Here is a 24,084-nt window from a genome sequence, read left to right as displayed (position 1 = left end):
ATATTTCCAGAGATAAGAAACTTCAGTTATGAGGATAGATTGAAGAGAAGGTGGCTAAGAGGAGATTTGATTGAGGATTTTCAAAATCGTGGTGGTGGTGGGTTGGGAGGGGGGGGGGAGGCTAGGCAGAGTAGATGGGGAGAAACGGTTCCAGCTTATAAAAGGATTAAGAATGAGAATTTAAAGTCATTTATGAAAGAAGTGAATAGAGAGTGAGATTTTCATACAGCGAGTTCTATTCTGGAATGCACTGTCTGGAAATGTGGAGGCAGGATTAATTGAGCATTCCAAAGGGTATTAGGTGAATAGAAACAATGTGCAAGGGTATGGGGAAAAGGCAGGGTAATCGTACTAAGTTTGATGCTGGTTTGGAGAGCTGGTGCAGGTATGATGAGCCAAATGGCTGGAATCGTCATAATTGTGCTTCTATGAAATATGCTCCAGCAGCTCAGACATGCACCTGTTTCTGGGATTTGAACTATGGTCATTCCTGGGTATTGTTAATAAAACAGTGAATTAAAATGTATTTTAAAGACTTAGCAAATCCAGCAAGATGCCCACATCACTGCATTCATTGCTTAATTTGCAGTACAAATTGTAAAATGTTAGTGTAAAGCAAGACAGGAATCCCCACAGCACCCAGTTAAAAATCTACCTGACAGCAATTTAAATATTTTATTTTAAATCCCACAAATTGGCTTTTATTCACTATGCCTGTCAAAGGTATCAAATATGCAATAGCTTCAAAAAAGGGCGATTTGATTAGAAGCAAACATGAACTTTTGGATCTGAATTTTTCCTCCAGGTCAGATTTGCCATCGGAAAGAGAAGCCACTTTTAAGGAGGGAATTTAAAAAGCGAGGTTCTTAACAAAATTGAACTCCTTAAAGCAAATGGTAAGGCACTTGGAGAGAGGTGTAAACTACTAGGTCCAAGGCCTAAAACATTTGCAGTGTGCGTGCCATCTTTGCTCCTGAGGCTACACCCTTGCTTGTTAGCAGTAGATGAGAGAAAAATGTTGTAGAGGAAGTTGCTGTCAGTGGTGGGTCTCCTCATCTCATTTCACATGGCTATATCTGTGTGGTATACTGAAGGAAAACACGATACCGCCACGCCCATCCCGAGAACGGAATTCTCCATTGGCCTCGGGCAGGATTTTATGAGCCTTGCCCGAGCGAGGTCGTAAAATACCAGCCAATTGCTTCATGCTAATGAACATAATTGAGGTTAAGGCAGTGTAACCCTGGAATTATAAACTTGCTTGCCATGAAGGTACCAATGTTAGCCAAATACTGAACTTTAAACTGATCAAATGTTTTTAAAACATAAATATCAGCAACATAGGTAATAGTTGGCGGAGACCTTAAGTTGATATTTATAAAAGATTGAAGTCCGAGATTGGGCATTTCAATCCCAAGATGAAGTAAACTTTTGAAATGTAATCCATTAATTCAGTAGCATGTTGTTATGGTGATATTTTTACTTTTCTAAAATGTGACCATTATATTAAAACAATCAAATCATGAATTTAACTGCAACGATATCACATTTTTAATTCATTGCATGCAGGAATATTATTAGATAAATGAGTTACATATTTGAATACAGGGCTGTATAATCGTCCTGTGAACATTTTAAATGACTAACCTCACTCTGAGAAACATTTCTTGATGATTCTTTTATTATTTTCTTTTTGAAGTAAATTTGCAAGAGATGATGGGTAGTTTTTAATTGCAACAAATTAGAGGGAAAATAAAACTTTAATCAGCTACTCTTTGATAATTAATTCAAAATTTCAATTCAAATATATAACATGTTCCAGTGTTTAATTACTGAAGCCTTTTTTTTTGTATGTGGTAAACTGGTTCTAGCTCCCTCTCTACTCCATGACCATTGTTTGTGATGACAAAATTTAATTTCAAAACTATCTTCTAGCTTTCAATTAGTTTTAAAAATGTACACAGGACGTATATGGATGCTGTGTAAAATGAATACAGACCACAAATCTGTACCCCTGCAGAAAATCCTCATGTATTTGATATGAAAAATTGTAAACTTTTGTATGCATTTTAATCCAATTGCAAAACTGTAAAGTATGATAAATGTATTGCAGTGTACGCAATGTTTAGATTTTTTTTGTCTTTTATATTTAATCTGGCAGATTACAAACTTCAGACATTTAGATTGTCTGCCAGTTTGTGCTGGTTCTAACTGGCCAAACCAGTGTGGAATTTTAAAAACAAATGTGAAGCACAAATCAAAATTTAGATCTTTAATGCTAATCTTAAAAACTATTGTGCTGAAAGCCACACTCTACAATAAAGCTGTCCATGTTGTCAATTAAAATAATGTGGAAGGCAACCTAAATACACCTATTTGCTGTTGGTACGAGGTTCTTCAAATTGAACTATTTCTTTTGACGCCCAGACACTAGTCGATACATTTCATAAGTTGACATATTAAGAAATAATTCATTTAATAGGGGCAGCATGGTGGTGTAGCACCAGGAACCCAGGTTCAATTTTGGCCTTGGGTTACTATCTGTGTGGAGTTTGCATATTCTCCCTGTGTTTGCATGGGTTTCCTCCGGGTGCTCTGGTTTCCTCCCACAGCCCAAAGATGTGCAGGTTAGGTGGATTGGACATGCTAAATTGTCCCTTAGTGTCCCAAGATGTGTAGGTTAGATGGATTACCCATGGTAAATGTGTGGGGTTATGGGATAGGCCAGGGGAGAGGACCTGGGTAAGACACTGTCAGAGAGTTGATGCAGACTCAGTGGGCCGAATGGCCTCCTTCTACACTGTAGGGATTATATGATTCTAATAAGAATGGTGCTGTATAGTTTTAAGTCAATGCTAGAGCTTTAAAATCAATTTACTCAGATGACGGACTTGGATACGATTACAAATGTTTCTTTTTTGTGATAAACCCATTTTCACTTGTACTAAAAGTAGCACCTACTGCCACATAAATATGAATATTTTTTCACTAAAAGAAAAAAGTGATCTATTTTGCTGGTTTACATAAGATTTAAATGCACAATTATGCAAATGAGGTTGGTGAAACCTCATTTTGGTAAACTGCAGTTTCCCAATTATGCTCCAAGCCAAAACAGGTGTGTTTTAAACAATAGATTTACTTGTAATTCTTTACATCCTTATGTTTGGTGATGGTTGGCTCCAGGCATTATTTAGGTTGCACCAATACCATGTATATAGTGAACACTGTACGACTGTTTTGATTAACACAATACCAGGATTTACATTAGACTCATTAAATATCTTGTGGTGTAATTGTCAATTTTACATTATCTAATTCTGTATACCTGTGTGACCTAATTACAAACACTATAATGAATTAAGGATACTAGAATGGATATTCCTAGTTTTACGAAGTGCAAGCCTTGTTATAAAACTTTATAGAATGCAGTTTTTCCACAGATGGATGTAATCACAAAAGATGTGACTTCTTATTGATTTAGGGTCTTGTAGTCTTATGGGCGTCTCATATGAATACCAACACAAGCCTTCATAACTACCTATTGACCCAAGTACTGATCAGTATACTACTTCTGCATTATGAAAATGTTTCTTTAAACAATTTAGGATGAAACTTTGTTTTCTTCCACAGTATCAACCTACCTCAAAACTATTCAATAAACAACAGTCTTTATATCACTACCCATGCAGATAATGAATCAAATACCAGTAATTACCTTTTTTATACAAAGGAGGAAATTGTAAACCATTTTTTCAGAACAAATACTTATTCTTTCGCAACCTCTTAAACATTTTAAAAACGCTATAGAAAAAGAATTCGTGCTTCAATTTATTTGGGAAGATTGCAAATGACACAATAAGATGGTATTCAAACTATGCTGGTGTCCTCTGCATTAAAAACTGAAAAGGGGCTAGCATCGCAAGCTTCATGGAACTTCACTTGATGATTAGCCTCCCAGCCTCGTCTGATCCGTGTCAGTTTGCGATTCACAAAGGGAAGGAATAGGTACACTTTGGCCAGAAGGACTGCGCAAGGCACGATGAGAGCAATTGTGAATGTAGGTGGCAGGTAGAATTTGTATTGAGCCGAGTCGAAGGCTTTACACCATCCAAATGTTAGTGTGTGTAGAGTGCTGATCACCAGTGCAGCGAATCCAAGCCTGGACTGAAAAACAATGATTTTAAGGTTCACATAATTGATTGTATCTCGACTTCTAATTTTTACAAATTATTCACCTGCACCTGTAAAACATTTAATGGACAGGCGTTATCAAACCTTTGCACTATATTCTTTTAGTATACATTTCACTGTTTATTTGATGTTGATGTTACAAAAGTGGATATTTTTTCCATCATAATTCACCAATCTGTATTTTTGAAACATCTCAATGAAAACAATAGGATAAAATACAGTATTTTTAAAATCTTGGTGCATGAATAACTTAGCTGGGCCAGCATTTATTGCCCATCCCTAATTGCCCTTGAAGTGTTAGTAGGCTGCCTTCTTGAGCTGCCCTCTTTTTATGACACTAGCTGTAAGTTTAAAGATCCCAAAGCCACTTTGAGAAGCTGCTGAGAGGTTAAGTGTGTTGAGGGGGTAAGTGGGTTGAGGGGTAGTCAGGGAGTTGGTGCTTGGGTGGGTTATTAGGAGGGGTAGTCAGCAGATCCAGTGGAGAGTTGGGTTCAGTAGTATAGTTACCCAGGATTAAACTTCTGGCCAATTATTCTCATAAGTGAGTCAGAACTATCTGAAATCTCCCACGCTAACTCAGAGTTTCAGAGGATTCCAGACGTTGGTGAATTTCCCATCAGAAGTCCAAACTTCCCAGGTAATTCCTGTGCAGTCAGTGCCTCAGAACATCCGAGAGGCCTACCTTGGGTACGACTATCCAAAGATCTGAAGTTCTGAGCCATTGTTTTTATAAGATGGTTTACATGTGATTTTTTTTTTCTTAAATTTTGCCAAATAAAATAATCTCATGCTGGTCATGGCTGCAATTGGTTATAGTGGCCTAGACATGTGTTGATTGATTATTCTACCATTGATGTCACAGGTATAACATCATACCGTTTTGTGATCATGCCCAATCTACATGCTTGCACCAGAAATAGGAATCTTGCCTGCTTTCTCCTTCAGCTACCCAACTTGGAAATTCTGAAGCTCATAGTAACTTCTGATGATAACTTGTCATGAGCAAAAGGGAAAGAAAGAAACCATATACATAGTATTTTGCAACCTCAGGAAGTCCCAAAACAGAGTCAATTCAGTATCTATTGAAGTGCAGTCCCTATTGTGGGGGAAATGTAGCAGCCAATTTGTGCAAGGTTAGTCCCACAAAAAATATAGACAGCTAGGTAAAACCGGTTAAGGGAGAAAAGTTAGCTAGGCATAGAGAGAACTTCCCAGTTTTTATTCAAATAGTACTGTGACATCTTTTGCTTAGTGTTGAGAAGGGAAATTGGGCCCTGGTTTAATGTCTGCACATTCAATTGTACAGCATTCTTTTCATATTTCAATAAATTGTCAGCCTGGATCATGTACTCAAGCCCTGGATTGGGACAGGAACCCACAACTTTCTGACCCAGAAGAAGTGTGCTTGCTAATACACAATCAAGGCTGACATCTCAAGATAGAACAGGGATTAAGGTCTATCTACCTCACTAATATTATGCTGTACTATCGATCCAACTTTTAATGCAAACAAAATGCATCATAACATAGTTATTATCTGGATGTGGGATAGTACTCTGGTAGGGGACTTCAATGTCTATCACCAGCAGTGGCTGAACTGACTGGGTTTTAATGGACTAGACTAGGAATGCCGCTGGTGGTGAGTGAACAAAAAAAGAGGGAAAAGCTGCTTGTCCTCACCAATTTACCTGTTGCAGATGCATCTATTCATGACAACCTTGATAGGAGTGACCACAGCACCATCCTTGTGGAAATGAAGTTCCTTCTTCAAATTGAGGATACTCTGTTTTTTTTGTGTGGCACTACTAGTGTGCTAAGTTCAGTAGATTTTGAACAGTACTAGACACTTAAAACTGGGCATCCATCAGGCACTGTGGACCATCAGCAGCAGTCGAATTGTACTCGACCACAATCTATAACCTCATGACCTGGCATATCCTCCAGTCTATCATTACCATCAAAGCAGGGGATCAACCCTGGTTCAATGAAGAGTGCAGGTGGACCTGATGAGGTATATCCCAGGATGTTGTGGGAGGCTAGGGAGGAAATTGCGGGTCCCCTAGCCGAGATATTTGCATCATTGATAGTCACGGGTGAGGTGCCTGACAATTGGAGAGTGGCAAATGTTGTGCCTTTGTTTAAAAAGGGCTGCAGGGAAAAGCCTGGGAACTACAGGCCAGTTAGCCTCACATCTGTGGTGGGTAAATTGTTGGAAGGTATTTTGAGAGACAGGATCTACAGGCATTTAGAGATGCAAGGACTGATTAGAGACAGTCAGCATGGTTTTGTGAGTGGAAAGTCATGTCTCACAAATTTGATTGAGTTTTTTGAAGGGGTAACCAAGAAGGTAGATGAGGGCAGTGAAGTTGATGTTGTCTACATGGACTTCAGCAAGGCCTTTGACAAGATACTGCATGGTTGGATGTTGCATCAAGTTAAATCTCACAGGATCCAGGGTGAGGTATCTAAATGGATACAAAATTGGCTTCTTGACAAAAGCCAGAGGTGGCTGCAGAGAGTTGTTTTTCAAACTGGAGGCCCGTGACCAGCAGTGTGCCTCAGGGATCAGTGCTGGGTCCACTGTTATTTGTCACTTATATTAATGATTTCGATGAGAATATAGGGGGCGTGGTTAGTAAGTTTGCAGATGACACCAAGATTGGTGGCATGGTGGACAGTGAGGAAGGTTATCTCCAATTACAGCGGGATCTTGATCAATTGGGCCAGTGGGCTGACGAATGGCAGGTGGAGTTTAATTTAGACAAATGCGAGGTAATGCATTTTGATAGATTGAACCAGGGCAGGACTTACTCAGTTAATGGTAGGGCGTTGGGGAGAGTTACAGAACAAAGAGATCTAGGGGTACATGTTCATAGCTCCTTGAAAGTGGAGTCACAGGTGGACAGATTGGTGAAGAAGGCATTCGGCATGCTTGGTTTCATCGGTCAGAACATTGAATACAGGAGTTGGGACGTCTTGTTGAAGTTGTACAAGACATTGGTAAGGCCACACTTGGAATACTGTGTGCAATTCTGGTCACCCTATTATAGAAAGGATATTATTAAACTAGAAAAAGTGCAGAAAAGATTTACTAGGATGCGACCGGGACTCGATGGATTGTGTTATAAGGAGAGGCTGAATAGACTGGGACTTTTTTCTCTGGAGCGTAGGAGGCTGAGGGGTGACCTTATAAAGGTCTATAAAATAATGAGGGGCATAGACAAGGTAGATAGTCAATATCTTTTCCCAAAGATAGGGGAGTCTAAAACTAGAGGGCATAGGTTTAAGGTGAGAGGGGAGAGATACAAAAGTGTCCAGAGGGGCAATTTTTTCACACAGAGGGTGGTGAGTGTTTGGAACAAGCTGCCAGAGGTAGTAGTAGAGGCGGGTACAATTTTATCTTTTAAAAAGCATTTAGATAGTTACATGGGTACGATGGGTATAGAGGGATATGGGCCAAATGCGGGCAATTGGGATTAGTTTTGGGGGTTTTTTAAAAAAAGGGCGGCATGGACAAGTTGGGCCGAAGGGCCTGTTTCCATGCTGTAAACCTCTATGACTCTATGCCAGAAGTAGCACCAGGTATAACTAAAAGTAATGTGTCAACCTGCTGAAGCTGCAACATAGAACTAGCATGTCAAACCATCAACAACATGTGACAGAGTTTAAGCAACCCCACAACCAACTGATCAGATCTAAGCTCTGCAGTCCTAGTTAAAAATATATTTTTAAAAATTGCACATATCCCCAATCTAACAGTTTATTTTCTAACAAAATGACAGGATTGCCTAAATGGCTTCCTGTTCTGTAATCTCTGACAAAGACTGTTTTCTTGCAGTTGCATTGATGAGAAATCATGGATTCAGAAATGTAATTAAAAGATATTGACTGTATACAGTCATATACAAAGCAAATCAAAAGGCAGATTGTTTTAACATCTGAACTTTTGCCAATTGAATTAAAAATCTGACCAGGAGTGCATTAATAATGGAAGACTGAAGGGTAAAGGGATAGGTCTGGCGCACAAGTTAAAGTTCTAAATTGGGGCAAGGCTAGTTTTGATGGTATTAGACAGCAACTTTCAAAAGTTGATTGGGGGAGGCTGTTCACAGGTAAAGGAAGATCTATGTAATTGTTAAGATGGCAAAATTAACCAAAGCTTTCAAATTACAGATCAAATTTCAAATCTTACAATTAAATCCCAACTGAAGAATCGGCGCAAATGTTTTACACTATAAACAGCTACATTATGAATTTTAAGGGAATCTTAATGACCATAGGTACCCACCTCAACAATTCTATGAATATATCTTCACTTGAAGTAATTAAGTTCATCACTGATAAGAATTCAGAGTTAGTGGAAAATAGCACAATAAAAAAATAAACCTCTCTTACTTGAATGAATGTAAATTCCCTCCAGTTCAGAGAACCAGCCACTGATGGTAGCGAGGTCACAGCAAGCAGTGAAAGAGTGCCAATGGCCAGAATTCCAAAGAAAAGATAAATTTCCATCCTCCACACCTCTTCCGCTACCCAAGCATTATCTTTATTATTTTTAAACTGGAAAGATAAACAGAAAAAGATCATGAATAAATATGACACCGTGAATAATGTTTCTATAGAATAATCGATTTTCTATCAAACAGTTTACAAGCTACTTAACATAAACAATGCAATTGGAGTAACCTTTGATCATTGCCCCTTTTATCTCCATTTAGCAAGGATCGGAAAACAATTCTTTTTAGTTTTCAGTTTTGGCGAGAAGTCCACACCCAAAGTGTGAACCTACATTTGCTCTTTGCAAATTGCTGACCGACTGACCTGCTGTGCATTTGCAATTTTCCTTTTAATTGGAACAGTTACTTCTAACCTCAAAGTACCTCATTCTTTATGCTGTTTTCAGATGCCAGAAATGTGAAAAGATGGCACGTAAGTAATATGCCACACAGTGATGTCAATGTGTTGTTACAGAGGCTAATCAGCTATCAAATGATTTTTAATTTGAGATCCTCATTAATATTTCAAAATAGATGATTGACAGTTGTCTGAATAAACTGTTTCTTAGACTGTACTTGATGTGGAATGTAACTATTTCAATTTGAACCCTATCACCATGAACCTTCTGGATTCTGTCCCCCCCCCCACCTCCACCCCCCCAACCAGTTGCAATCTTTTGGGTATCAGGAACTGCATATTTGATAGTGTCACCATACCTATGTTTTGGGGGTTACAATGCCAAACTTTGCAAGGGGCGTGAATGGGAACAAGAATCAAAATATATTCTCCAGTTACTATACTGATTGTAAGACTCCAGAAAGAATATGAAGTTGAACGATTAGAATATGAAGCTGAATTATGAACTTTTCTAAGTGGAAATCCTCATTTTTCAAAGTGGTTGGCAAAACCTGCAGTTTAGTCCCCAGACCCTTCGTATCAATTCCTAACAATGTAAAAGGACTGCACAATTTTTTGTTGTTGCTTCCTGTAAGTCACTTTGGACAGTACTAAGTCTAAGGTAAACTTTCACTGTGTTCTAAGCATTTAAGTAAACATGGCATTGCAGTTAAGGGATTAGTCAAGTCCTCAATGTGTGATAACATTTGAGAAGTGCCTAAAAAGCTGGAAAAGGCACTCAGGATCAACAGCTTTTTTGTTACAGTTATCTCTTTACGATTTTTATTAATGCCACAGACAGCATCGCTGATGCTATTTAATAGTGGTTCTTCAGAAATAAAATTTAATACAAACTATCTGAAAACCATCCAAATGAGTTATGAGCCCAAATGTGATTAGCAGGTAGAGCAATCAAGAGCGGATTGCGGCAGAGGTGCTTAATTATGATTTGGGAATGGTAACTTCTGAGGTTAATAGCTGTTGTTATTTTGTCTGTTAAATTACTAATTTTATTTTTAAAATGCAAGTTGTTATATGCCAGTGATTACAGCAAATTCCTTTCCAGTTCATAGAATCATTGAATTCCGACAGTACAGAAGGAGGCCATTAGGCCCATCGAATCTGTAACGACCACAATCCCACCCAGGTCTTATTCCCTTTACCCTCATTTACCTTACTAATCCCCCTGACACTAGGGTCAATTTAGCATGGCCAATCAAACTAACCCGCGCATCTTTGGACTGTGGGTGGAAACCGGAGCACCCGGAGGAAACCCACGCGGACACAGAGAGAAAGTGCAAACTCCACACAGACAGTGACTCGAGGCTGAAATTGAACCTGGGTCCCTGGCACCGTGAGGCAGCAGTGCTAATCATTCGCCACCGTGCCACCCAGTCAAAGGGCATTTTTCATTTAATATATTAATATAACTCTGCAAAACTGGAAAATAAGTGTTAAATATCAAATATAGTAAATATCATTTTGAATAGAAAGACAGGTTAAAATTTTTATTATTGGTGTTTTAGTTCCATTGATTCAGTCAGTTCAATTACTGATAATTTTAAGTGCATTTACAAGCGCTACCTTAATTAAAATTGCCTGGCAATTCAAAAATACCACCCCCCCCCTTCCCCCGCCGCCGCACAGGAAGACAATTTTAGGTTTCTCCTGTTAAAATACGAAATTTTACTTAAAAACCGAGGGGAGAACTTAGTATGGCATCATTTTAAAACGGTGATATAATTATTCTTTAATGAAGCCTCCCACTTGGTGGTGTGCTTGCTGCACCACCTTTTGGATGCTGCTAACAGTGCACCAGTTCTAGTACAATGTTTAAAATTACAATTCACTTACCTGGGTAAAAGCCTCATTCAGGAGCTTGTAACGTTCGGATCTGCGCATAGGGAGACAGAGGCTGTAGACGGCATGCAGAGCAGCGCAGAAAAAGCTCAGCAGGCCAAGCTGTTTCCTTTGCTGAAGCCACTGGTCTAACCAACATGGAAAACGTTTATACTTGGTGCCACTGCGAAGCTGGAAGATAGCTGCGAGGATCCCGGGCAGATAAACGAGGGACAACATCACATATGCAACACAGGGTAGAGTGACATTAACGAGATCAATTGGGATTTTATAAAATGCGTACTGTCTTTTCATTACGTATGGGTGAATAACACTTCTAATAAAATCATAGATATAGAAAAATACAAATAAGGCTAGTGCCAGCAGCACTGGTATTCTCCAAGAAGGAAAGAGGCGGTGCGGAAGATTCTCAATTTCTTTTGCAGATGATAATGAGCCCATATCCACAGGAATGAATCCCATATTTTGTGCCATTTCGGCCACTGTACATCTCGCTTCCCGGCTGTCACTGCAGATCAGTACCTGGAGGAGAATAGGGTATGTTAATCATTTGGATCAGGAAAAGCTGTGTCTTTCTAAAGTTTGAGATTATGCACATTAAGAAATCACTTTCTGCCCATCTTAACTGCACTCAGCAAAGGAAATGAGAGATGTACCAACCATATGTTGAAGTCCAAGGCTAAGTTTAAGCTTTTACCTCACTCTTTATTACAGCCTATCAATAGGAAAACAACCTGGGGTACCACCGGTCTGTGTTTGACTAGGGGAGGCACGGTGGCACAGTGGTTACCACTGCGGCTTCACAGCACCAGGGACCCAGGTTCGATTCCCGGCTTGGGTCGCCGTCTGTGTGGAGTTTGCAAGTTCTCCCAGTGTCTGCATGGGTTCCCTCTGGGTTCTCCGGTTTCCTCCCACATTCTGAAAGACATGCTGCTTAGGTGCATTGACCCGAACAGGCAGTGGAGTGGGGCGACTGGGGGAATTTCACAGTAACTTCATTGCAGTGTTAATGTAGGCCTTACTTGTGACTAATAAATAAACTTTTAACATTAATGTACATCTAACTCCATCATAATAAAGTTTGATGTTTATTTATTAGTGTCACAAGTAGGCTTACATTAAGACTGCAACGAAGCTACTGTCTACCAAAAGAATTACTTTGCATTATTTTATTTCTGTGATACGCACCTGTTTATTGCCATCTCTTGCACCAAACTGTAAAGCCCAGGCTGAAATGACATTAAATGCTTTCACAATGGTGCATTCTGGAAACAGAGAGGCAAGATGTTCAGCATTTGATTCTTCATTCACATTTACTTGCATGTTGTTACTGACATCCACCAAAATCTTCCCAGTCAGCACATCCCTTAGTTCACTCAGTGTGCTGTAATGTTCATGGTACACGGCTACAAAGACAATGTTGACCTTGCCTACGGCTTCTCGTTGGCTGGTGACTTCATTCGCAGTGGGAAACAGAGCTGCAGTGCGTTTAGGATGTCGACTGCCCACAATTACACCATAGCCAGAACAGACCAGACGTGCAGCCAAAGAGCGGGCAAAATCTCCGGTTCCCAGAATGCCAACATCTGCTTTCTGGAGGTCGTACTGATGAATTTCACACTCGTTCTCCAAGAGTGGTTTTCCCATTTCTTTTTTAGCCATTCTTTGTAACTGAAAGGGAAGGGAAATGTTATTTTCTGTGGACAGGCCACTATTGTGGTAAATCAACACAAATCTCCGTTAGTTTATAGTGGGCACATCCGTACAACATACAGTGAGTAACTCACTCTCAGTCTGTTCAACTCCCACAACAACAATTTGCATTTATATAGCCACTTTAACATAGTCAATATCCCAAGATATAGCAAAACACTTCTTGGGTATGCAATACAATTTGCATTTACATAGCATCTTTAATGTCATAAAATGTCCAAAGGCCTTTCACAAGAGTATCAGCAAGCAAAATTTGACACGGAGCCACAAATGGTGATATTAGGACATTTTGGTCAAAGAGGTAGGCCTATAAGAGGCCTCTGCCCTCTCTAAGCCTTTCATTCTTTGCCTATCCCAATTAATATTGGCGAAGTTGAAATCCCCTACTATTATTACCCTATTATTTTTATTCTCAGATTTATCTACATATCTGCTCTTCTATCTGTCCTTGACTGTTTGGGGGCCTATAGTACACTCCCAGCAACGCAATTGCCCCCTTTTTGTTTTTAAGTTCCACCCTTATGGCCTCAGTTGAGGAGCCTGCTAAGATATCATCCCTCTTCAATGCAGTAACTGACTCCTTGATCAATACTGCAACACCCCCTTTTTAACAACCCACCCCGTCTCACCTGAAGATTCTATACCCGGGAATATTGAGCTGCCAGTCCTGCTCCTCCCTCAATCATGTGTCTGTGATAGCAATATCATTCTTCCATGTATTAATCAATGTTCATCAGCCTTACCTGTGAGACTCCTTCCATTAACGCGTACACACATGCACACACACACACACACATCCAGTGATCCAGGAAATTAAAGCTCTCCTGATTAAAGACATAGAGAAATATGGGGATAAAGCAGGAAAGTGGCATTGAAGTAGAAGATGATCGAACTGAGAATGGCGAAGCAGGCTTGAGGGGCCGAATGGCCTAGTCTTGCTCCTATGTGAGCAGGATAGTGGTGGACGACACAAGGACATAGACAGGCTGGTGAAATGGACAGACAAATGCATTAAATTATATTTAAAGCATAAAATAATATAAAAACAACAAGGACAACTCTAAATGGGGTGCAGGAGCCAGAAATAGCTGTACTTTTTAAAGGCTTTTGATGAAGTGCCAGCGAATAGACCAGCCAGCAAAGTTGAAGCCCATGGAATAAAAGGAGATAGTCAGCAGCATAAGCATTACATTTAAAATTGTAGGTGTTTATTTTTCTCCAGCTTCTTCTATCCTTTTCATTTCTGAAATTTCCCTTGTCAATGTTATATGAGTGCATGGGGGTGATCTTTTACATACACGTCAGCAATTCTCCAGCTTACCCATGCAGCATTCGCTTTAATAGACTCCAACATTAGTGTTTGCAACAAGCTCACAGTTTCTCCAGTTTACTATCAATAAAACCAAAAAACATGCTCTTCAGTTACTGCAAGCACCCAAATGTATTTGACCTCAATTACACTGCCATTGCTTAGTCTACAATTACAGAACTTCAACATATTACTTATTATTATTTCTCATGTTATTTTACAGTTAAGGCTGAGATGGACAGATTTTTGGCTTCTCGGGGAATCCAAGAATATGGGAATGGGTGGGGAAGTGGCGTTGAAGCCAGAGATCAGTAATGATGGTGGAGCAGGCTCGATGGGCCTAATGGTCTACTCATGCCCCTCAAAGAACAAAGAAGAAAGAAAATTACAGCACAGGAACAGGCCCTTCGGCCCTCCAAGCCTGCACCGACCATACTGCCCAACTTAACTAAAACCCCCGACCCTTCCGGGAACCATATCCCGCTATTCCCATCTCAAGACTTGTCAAGACACCCCTTAAAAGTCACTACCGTATCCGCTTCCACTACTTCCCCTGGCAACGAGTTCCAAGCACCCACCACTCTCTGTGTAAAAAATCTGCCTCGTACATCTCTTTTAAACCTTGCCCCTTGCACTTTAAACCTATGCCCCCTAGTAATTGACTCTTCCACCCTGGGAAAAACCCTGTTTATCATGTCCTTACATGTCCCTGAGCTTAGCTTCCTCCCAACATTTGATGTGTCACCAAGACAGCTTTCTTTAACTTCTAGAGTCCACCTTCAACCCTACTTTTTCCCTTTGCCCATAAGCCTTAATCCACCCTATCAACTCATGACTCTATTCCTCTGTTGCATTCTGCGCTACCTCCCTGTTCCAACCAGTCACGAACTACAAGTGTCCACATTCCACCCACCGGTGCCTACTCTTTCAGATATCTTCTCCCACTTTCTGGAACTCTGACACGTAGCATCTCTGCCTTGCCATCTCTTCTCTTCCATTTCTACTAATCTTTTGCCCCTTCCTTTCCTCCCCACCTGGCTTAGCGTGCCTTGTGGACTCCCACCTTCAGAAGTCTTCTACAATATCTACTTACACTTATAAAGTACAATTGTGAATATAATTTATTATTGTAATGGAGAAGTATAGCTTGACTTCTTGTCCAGAATATTAAAAATTTGGAGATATTAACTTGCTGGACAGCATTAATTGGCTGGCGGCAGGGTAGTTAGCACTGCTGCCTCACAGCGCCAAGGATCCGGGTTCGATTCCCTGTGCCGGCGTGGATTTCCTCCGGATGCTCTGGTTTCCTCCCATACTCCAAAGATGTGTGGGTTAGGTTGGCTGGCCATGCTAAATTGCCCCTTAGTGTTTGGCGGTTAGCAGGATAAGTAAATGAGGTTATGGGGAGAGAGCCTGGGTGGGATTTAGGTTGGTGCAGACTCTATCGGCCAAGTGGCCTCCTTTTGCACTGTAGGGAATCTATGATTCTATGAACCTATCCAAACGCTTACTAGTCAGAATATCTCATATTCATAGAAACCCTACAGTGCAGAAGGAGGCCATTCGGCCCATCGAGTCTGCACCAACCACAATCCCACCCAACCCTACCCCCACATATTTACCCGCTAATCCCTCTAACCTACGCATCCCAGGACTCTAAGGGGCAATTTTTAACCTGGCCAATCAACCTAACCCGCACATCTTTGGACTGTGGGAGGAAACCGGAGCACCCGGAGGAAACCCACGCAGACACGAGGAGAATGTGCAAACTCCACACAGACAGTGACCCGAGCCGGGAATCGATCCCGGGACCCTGGAGCTGTGAAGCAGCAGTGCTAACCACTGTGCTACCGTGCCGCCCATTATAGTAAACATATTAAATGTTTACTGTAATACTCATTCCACCCCGTGGAGCTTTTTTACTTTCATGTGTAGAGAAAATGTGGAAAACACTCAAAATAAGGTGCAATAATTTACATCATTTGAACATATAACAAAGCGCTAGTTAACCAGAATATTCTAAGCAGTTTCGTTTATAATTTTTTTGTTTTAAACAGTTTGGATGTCTCGAGCATGCATAGCTGTGTACACATTTGTGGACACTTGTGTGACATTTGCCAATAAAACATTTAGAAGTTAAATTTTCTTGAGGCCTTCTCCATCAGCAGAGTCAACACCTGCAGGACCCACCAAAGTGCTTGTCCCTTTTTGGAGTTGGATGAGGAAAGGTGAAACATGATCTTTACAGGAAACAGGAAAAGCCTCCCCAATGCCAGACCAACCCGGGAGAGGCTGTGCTGCATATTTCTGTAAAACTGGTGAATTTACGAGCACAGTGGCAATCTAACCATCGCTGCCACTCTCAAAAAAACTGAGCCAATATAAATTAAAAGAGGATGAGAATCAAAATCGAACAGCAGAAAAGTAACACTGTAAATATGAAATTTAACTGTAAGAAAATTATAATGAAAATATGAATAAAGATGTTATTTTCAATTTATTTTCAAACTGAGTGCTGGAAATCTTAATACAATTCAATTAAACATTATGATAACTGCTTGTGCTTTTGGTTGCTGTGTCTGCAGTTGCCTGGCTCCTAAGCACTGGAATTTCCTCCTTAACCCTCTCCGAATCTCCACCTCTCTTTGTACCATCCAAACACTACTTAAACCTGACCTCTTTCACCAGACCTTTGCCATCTGCCCTAATATCACCTCGTGTGGTTCGGTGTTAAATTTCTCTTTGTAGCATTCCTCTTTTTCCTCCATCTTAACCCCTTTTCTTTTAAAATACCCAATACGTGTATTGCCTCAATGCAAACACACCCAACCAGGCCATCTGTCTTTTGTTCTTAAAGTTGCCACTTTTTGTTTCAATCTCTTACAGCTCTAATACATTCTCCCCCACCTTCAGTTATGATAAAGAGTTAAAGAGTCAAAGGACTTGTAACGTTAACTCAGTTTCTCTCATAATAGATGCTGCCAGACCTGCTGCGTTTTTCCAGCATCCACTGATCTTGTTTCAGATTCCAGTATCCACAGTATTTTGTTTATGCCTTGGGATGTTTTACAACATTAACGATGCTATATAAATACGAGCTGTTGTTGTTTAAAGTCCTGCCATTTGTGGGGGTTATGTTCCAGCGCAACCTCACAAAAGTGAATGCGAACAATGAACGTGTTTTATAATTATAGATAACTTCAGGCCATCCCAATGTTTGCCATTTATAAAGGCATTAAAAACTATGTTTATCATATATTTCAGAGAAATGATTTAATAAAGCAACAATTATAGAACAATATAAAGTTTGTCACACTTAAAGGACTGTATATTTACATGTTGAAATGTTCAAACAACAGACGCAGCTACAAGGAACCCCTACGTGCAAACAACAGCCAAGACCCACGCACACTGCACACTTTCAATCGCAGGAAATATAAGTTTATTTATTAGTGTCACAAGTAGGCTTACATTACCAGTGCAATGATGTTACTGTGAAAATCCCATAGTCGCCACACTCTGGGTGGGTACACTGAGGGAGATCTAGCATGACCAACGCACCTAACCAGCACGTCTTTCAGACCATGGGAGGAAACCAACACAGATATGGGAAGAACGTGCAGACTCTGCACAGACAGTGACCCAAGCCGGGAATTGAACCCGGGTCTCTGGTGCTGTGAAGCAGCATGCTAACCACTATGCCACCATGCCACCCTTATGTCATGGCATCTTCTGTTTTTCTAATATCATTTCAGTGTTTTTTTCTTTTTTGAAGTATTTTCTAAAATTGGTCCCTTTTCTAAAATGTTTAAAACCATGGCTATGCAATCAATTGGGTTCGCAGTGGGTGATCGGGCGTACAAAGGCTTGAGTATCGGAAGTGAATATGCAAGTGAAGAAGTCACAAGTGACAAGACTACTGTAGTTCAAGTAGGCTTAGTATGTAGGTTACATGTTTGTTTAATGCACTGGTAAATGCTATGAAAGGATAAAAGTGATGAACGAGGATAAGTACAATGAGCTTGACATGTGTCTACATTTTGTTTTGGAATTATTCTGTCATCCTTTTAGCTCTATTTAGGTTTCTATTTCAAATTTTCTCTCAAATTCTGATAACCATGAGAAAAACGATCCCCTCCCCATAAGAGTTATTAGTCTGTTACGACCAAAGTGTAGTTTTGCATAATGTGTACTGCACCATTACTGAATATTGTTATTCTATTATCTCTCAATAAAACTATTAAATAGTTGCTCTAATGGCCTTGCGGATTTTGACTAGTGTGTGCTTCTGATTTTTTTTGATGATTGAAGATATGTTTGATATAAACTCAGCAGTTCTGTATTGCAGAAATAAATGGATAGACATTCGGGTTTTGTGTGTAAATGTATGTTAAAAAGAATTCAACAATGTTTGTAATCATACAAAAAAGTGGACATGATGCAACTTAAAATAAATTTGTTCAAGTTTACCTTCACATTTTTACATCATTTTATTCGAAAATTATCTATTCAAAATTAAATCTCTCAAAATATTGAAACTGGCAATCACAATAACATGCACACTGGCAGCGATGCACTGGCAGTGACACACAAGGACATTGGAGTATATTTCTACAGTAGGACAAGACTGTACATTTTAACACCAGCGTCCAAATGCAACCTTTACTGAAAATGCTGCCCTGATAATCCACAATGATTAGTAAAATGGCAGGAGGAGAAGACAATTCAATTTCTTTGAACCTTAGACTTGTGTTTATAATCAATATTTCACTTTGTAATCATTTGTTTTTACAAAGCAAATACTCATGAACTTCGACCAAGAACACTCAGTGAAACAACATTGAATGTGTGGGAGAGAGAATCTAGAAAACTGGTAGCTGACCTCCAACTGATCTGCTATCTTGTTCCAAACATTCAGCTGTAAATCTTTAAGCTGCTATTGAGTTTCTATTGTCTGTTTAAAATGCTGTGGATGTTCTGAGGACGTGCAACATTTATTACCCACGTCAGTTACCCCAAGAAGGTAGTGAGCTTTCTATTTGAATAATTAGTAGTCCTGGTACCTGGCACTTGCATACAGTTATTATCTATTACTTTCCACCACAAACTTGGTTGTTATCCAAGTCCTACTATGAGCTGCTTCATTATTGGAAGAGTTGCACTGTGGAACAGTAAACAGCCACCTTTGTGAACTTATGAAGCAGCAATTGAAGATAGTTGGGCCAAGGGCACTTCCCCAAAGAACTTTATCATGTGGCTGTTTTACACATTCAGTATGCTCTGCAGAACATCATCAAATCTAAACTACAGATGAATCTTGCCTTTTCTAAGCAATAACCATTGTTAAACTGGTTCCAGATTTTGCAGGAATTGTGAAGACATATTCAGGATTCAATTCACTCATTCTCTGGAGGATCATGAATAATATAATCATGAATAATATACACCAAGAGCCTTCTCTTCTCCAGAGTAAGCATTCCCAACCTTTTCAATCTCTCCTCAAAACTCAGACCAGATATCAGTTCAATCATCCTCTCACAAACTGCATCTAGAGAGAATACCTGTAACAGTGATCAAAACTGCATATACCAGACAGATTCAGCACCACCTCTTGAGATTTATGTTCGAGTCCTCTGTGCAATCTAGTTAGACCTCCTTAATGCTGCCATCACTCTTGATTTCAGTGATCTATTCACCAGTATCTCCAACATCCTTCTCCTGGCTTATGTCCTGTAGTTGCAATCCTAAAGTTTATTTATTGGTGTCACAAGTAGGCTTACATTAACACTGCAATGAAGTTACTGTGAAAATCCCGTGGTTGCCATACTCCAGCACCTGTTCAGGTACACTGAGGAAGAATTTAGCATACCTAGTGCATCTAACCAGCACATCTTTTGGACTGTGGGAGGAAACCGGAACACCCAGAGGAAACCCAGATAGACACGGGGAGAACGTGCAGATTCCGCATCGACAGTGACTCAAGACGGGAATTGAACCCAGGTCCCTGATGCTGTGAGGCAACAGTGCTCATTACTGTGCCACCGTGCTGCCCCATCCTAACAAGTCATTTAGTCTATATTTCCTTTTCCTAGTTTCACTGCTTCACAAAATACTATTTACTAATTTTCCAACCTATCCATTTGTGTTTGGTTTGCCCATTTCCTATTTAAAATCCACCTCCATATGTTATGCTTTGTTGGCTACTCCTGGTTGCTATGGAAGATAACAAAGGATAACCACACAATATGGGTACTGGAAGCACAGGTAGAGTTGACTGCTTCTCTTCATGAAAGGCATTATTATTTGGATAATAAAATAGCAGCATGAAAACTATTTTCTGGTGCTAGCCTAGAAATTATTAAATATTTTTAAATGTTGTCCTAGGATGTGGGCATTGCTGACAAGACCAGCATTTATTGCCCCTCCCAAATTGAGAAAGTGTTGGTGAGCTGTCCTCTTGAACCAGTGCAGGCATTGCAGAATGGGTACACCTACTGTGCTGTTAGGGAATGTGCTCCTAGATTTTGACCTAGCGGCAGTGAATGAACAGCAATGGAATTCAGGGTTATGTGTGACTTGGAGAGGAGCCTGCAGATGATGGAGTGCATCCATGGGGAGGTGCTGGCCTAGTGGTATTATCGCTAGACTATTAATCCAAAAGCTCAGCTAATGTTCGAGGGACCCAGGTTCAAATTTGGTGGAGTTGGAACTCAATAAAAAAATATCGAGAATCAAGAATCTATTGATGACCATGAAACCATTGTTGATTATTGGAAAAATCCATCTGGTTCGCTAATGTCCTTTAGGGAAGGAAATCTGCTGTCTTTATCTGGTCTGGCCTACATGTGACTCCAGAGCCACAGCAATGTGGTTGACTCTTAACTGCCCTCTGAAGATGGGCAACTTGGGATGGACGATAAATGCTGGCCAGCCAGTGATGCCCATTTCCCACAAATGAATTTTTAAAATCCTTTCGATCTTGGAATGAATGTCTAAGGTGGGGTTTGCAGATCAAGTCCAATTACTGTCCAGGATTTTCTGCATGCTGGCCAGATTGCTTCATGATCTGAGGAGTTGCGAATTAACTTGAACACCATTCAAACATCAGTGACCATCCCACTTCTGACTCTATGATGGAAAGATGGTTATTGATGAAGCAGCTGAAGATGGTTGCATTTAGGATAATACGAACCCAAGGAACTCTTGCAATGATGTCCTGGGGCTGAGATAAAACCACGTTTGGCAATGAAGTTAGACTTAATATGGTCTCAATCCAAAGGTGCAAGATTTTCTTCTCCAGCACATTCTAACACTGTATTTTTAAACTTTGCTGAAAAGTCAAAACAACATAACAATGCTGAACTTGCAATACAAATGCATCCTGACTAAATGTAGCTGAACAACCAAACAACTGAACAGTTCAGCTTCAATTACATTTCCAACGCAGTACATAGAACCAGCAAAAAGGGACTTGTTACAAGAGATTTATTTCCCCATTTCCCCCAAAAATGTTAATGTGTTCTTTTCTCAAATCAGAAAGAGAACAATGTAGAATTGAATTATTAATACTATTCCAACTCTTCAGAAAAGGGCAGCGCAAGGGCACAATAGTTGGACGACATGGTGGCTCAGTGATTAGCACAGTTGCCTCACAGCACCAGGGACCCTGGTTCAATTCCCGCCTTGGGTGACTGTGTAGAGTTTGCACATTCTCCCTGTGTCTGCGTGGGTTTCCTCCGGGTGCGCCGGTTTCCTCCCACAGTCCAAAGATGTGCAGGTTAGGTTGACTGGCCACGCTAAATTTTCCCTTAGTGTCCCAAGATATATAGGTAAGCGGGGTACATACGTGGGGTTATGGGGTAAGCCTGGGTAAGAGTCAGTGCACATTCGATGGGCCGAATAGCCTCCTTCTGTACTAGGTATAGGGATTCTTTTTACTCAGTGAGAGAATTTACTCTTCATAGTCACCATAGTCACCCCTGGTGATCAATAGGTCCGTATTAGACCGAAGATCTCTCAAGCAAGTTAGTAACATATACTGCAAACAGAGCAGTGTCCAACAAAAAACTGCCATTAACTGGCCTTGTCGTGGAACTAGTATCTGCAAAAAAAAAGCTTTTTGAAGTCTTTCCAGTAACTGTAGCCATGAGCCAAAAAACTACTAAATCCACTAGAAAGTAAACTACAAAAGCTGACAATTAAATTATGCCCTAAAACCCTGTTTACTTTTTAAATATCAGAGATTTCCTGTGAAATACAAGGCACGAGTCGCACCTCAGTGCATCTGCTTTGCCTTTATTTCAGTGCCACACTAAATCCTCTGGCTCCAAAATCAAAATACAAATTTAATTCAGTTGTTTAAAATTCCTCTCTCTACTATTTGAAAATGGTCTTGCGAAGAACTTGCATTGATATAGAACTTTCTGTAACTTTAGGATTGTCCTAAAGTTGAGAAAGCACTATATAAAATACGTACTTATATATACTGCATCTCACCTACAGCAAATTACCAACAGGCATGGGGGTAATCTATAAAACTGATGGGAACTGTTCAACCGGCAGTGCTACTTCCAGTTCCTAATCACTATCACTTCAACCTCAGTAATTGACCTGCAGTAGACAAGATAACACTTTCTGCACTCACTCAGAAACTGAGCTCCAATTTATTGTCAACTGTTTCTTTGAATCATGAGAAAATAGGCCTTTTGCTAAAAACCAGGAAAACTAAAGTCCTTTTCCAAACATCCCCTACAGTACTGCACCTTCCCATTCATTTAAGATTGATGGAGAAATCTTGGAAAATGTAGACACTTTTTGGGAAACTCCTCTTGAGATGAAAATAGACACAGATCGCGACATTCATCACCACCCAGCTCAGCCTTTGGCCAACTGAGAAAAAGAGGACCAGTATCTCAAACCTGAGATAAAATTCATGGTTTACAAGGCAGCAGTGACCCCTGTGCTCAAAATGCTTTGGATACATGGTAATCTCAGCAGGCACCTCAAAGCATAAAGACGTAACATCAGCGGTAGCTTCACACGATCCTCCAAATCTGGTGGAAAGAAAAGGCAATCCAACCACAGTGTACTCTCGCAAGCCAACTTGCTTAACACTGAGATTTGAATCACACTAAACCAGCCTCGCTGGGAGGGACATGTCATTGTACATCTGATACCAGCGCCAGAACTCTATCACCTCGCCCGCCACGGAATCGGAGCGGGCGAGGATCCGACAACGGAAATCTCCGTTGACTTCGGGCAGGAATTTCTGGTCTCGCTCGAGCGAGGCCGTAAAATCTCACCCCAGATTTCTGAAGCCAATGTTCTACTAAGAAGTCGGTTATAGTAAGAGACTCTTAAGAGGGCAGCAGAAATGTTTTAGGGGTGTCCTCAAAACAAACCTGAAGAGATTAAACATTCCCACCAACCCATGGAAGTCCCTAGCTTGTGACTAAAATGGAGAAGGTTTATTTGGGAAGGCACTGAATACATTGAGAAACTTCTTTGCGGGCACACTGACAAAGTGTGAGTGTGCATAAATCTCCAAACACCTCATCTACCCAACCCTTCAAGCATCATCTCCTCTGCATATGGCAAGTGGCAGAGTCTGCAGATTGTGCACTGGACTTAATGGAGATGCCCATTGAAATGGAGTGGTAGCAAATCATCCTCAATCCTGAGGGACTGCCTAAGAAATACGGAAGTGTGGCAACCAACTTGCACACAGCATGATCATTAAAAACAATAAGATAATCAGTCAGTAAGCTATTTTTGTGGTTTAGGTATATATTGGACATCAGCAGGACTTCCATCCATCTGAAGGAGCAGCTGGCGCTCTGGTTTAATGCTTTGCCAGCACCTCTGATTATGCAGCACTCTCTTAATCTAGGCCCACACTTCAGTACCATGCTCAAGTCTCTGAATCATTTGCAAAAGACAACTACTAAACCAAGACTGTCTAACTTAACTACTTTTCTTGAAATTCCTTCCTCCACTATTATAAATAATTTAAGTGGCAGGAAGAAATCTAAATGAGAGCACTAAATAGTCATTTTAAGATCTTTCATTTGCTGAGAATCGAATATCTATGACATGCCTCTTATTTATCATATGACAGA

At 40.3% G+C, this 24,084-nt stretch overlaps 1 protein-coding gene across 4 annotated transcripts in view; it reads right to left on the bottom strand.

Moving 5' to 3' along the window:
• Positions 1–1,467: 1,467 nt before the first annotated feature.
• LOC144503586 (metalloreductase STEAP3-like) overlaps positions 1,468–24,084 on the bottom strand; it is a 35,841-nt gene continuing 13,224 nt past the window's right edge. For 2 of the 4 annotated variants that reach the window (XM_078228172.1, XM_078228171.1), the window contains exons 2-5: positions 12,133–12,615; positions 10,939–11,466; positions 8,587–8,751; positions 1,531–4,164 (exon numbers count right to left, since the gene is read on the bottom strand). In XM_078228172.1, coding sequence (XP_078084298.1) covers positions 3,868–4,164; positions 8,587–8,751; positions 10,939–11,466; positions 12,133–12,606 — 1,464 coding nt within the window. In that variant the 5' untranslated portion in view covers positions 12,607–12,615 and the 3' untranslated portion in view covers positions 1,531–3,867. Of the gene's footprint in view, positions 4,165–8,586; positions 8,752–10,938; positions 11,467–12,132; positions 12,616–24,084 lie in introns of all 4 variants that reach the window. The other 2 variants (XM_078228173.1, XM_078228169.1) reach the window with 2 other exon arrangements.

This window comes from Mustelus asterias, chromosome 14 (genome assembly GCF_964213995.1).
Source record: "Mustelus asterias chromosome 14, sMusAst1.hap1.1, whole genome shotgun sequence".
Taxonomy (NCBI): domain Eukaryota; kingdom Metazoa; phylum Chordata; class Chondrichthyes; order Carcharhiniformes; family Triakidae; genus Mustelus; species Mustelus asterias.
The sequence above is the reverse complement of the archived record's forward strand: the minus strand, read 5'-3'. Positions and strand labels throughout refer to the sequence as shown.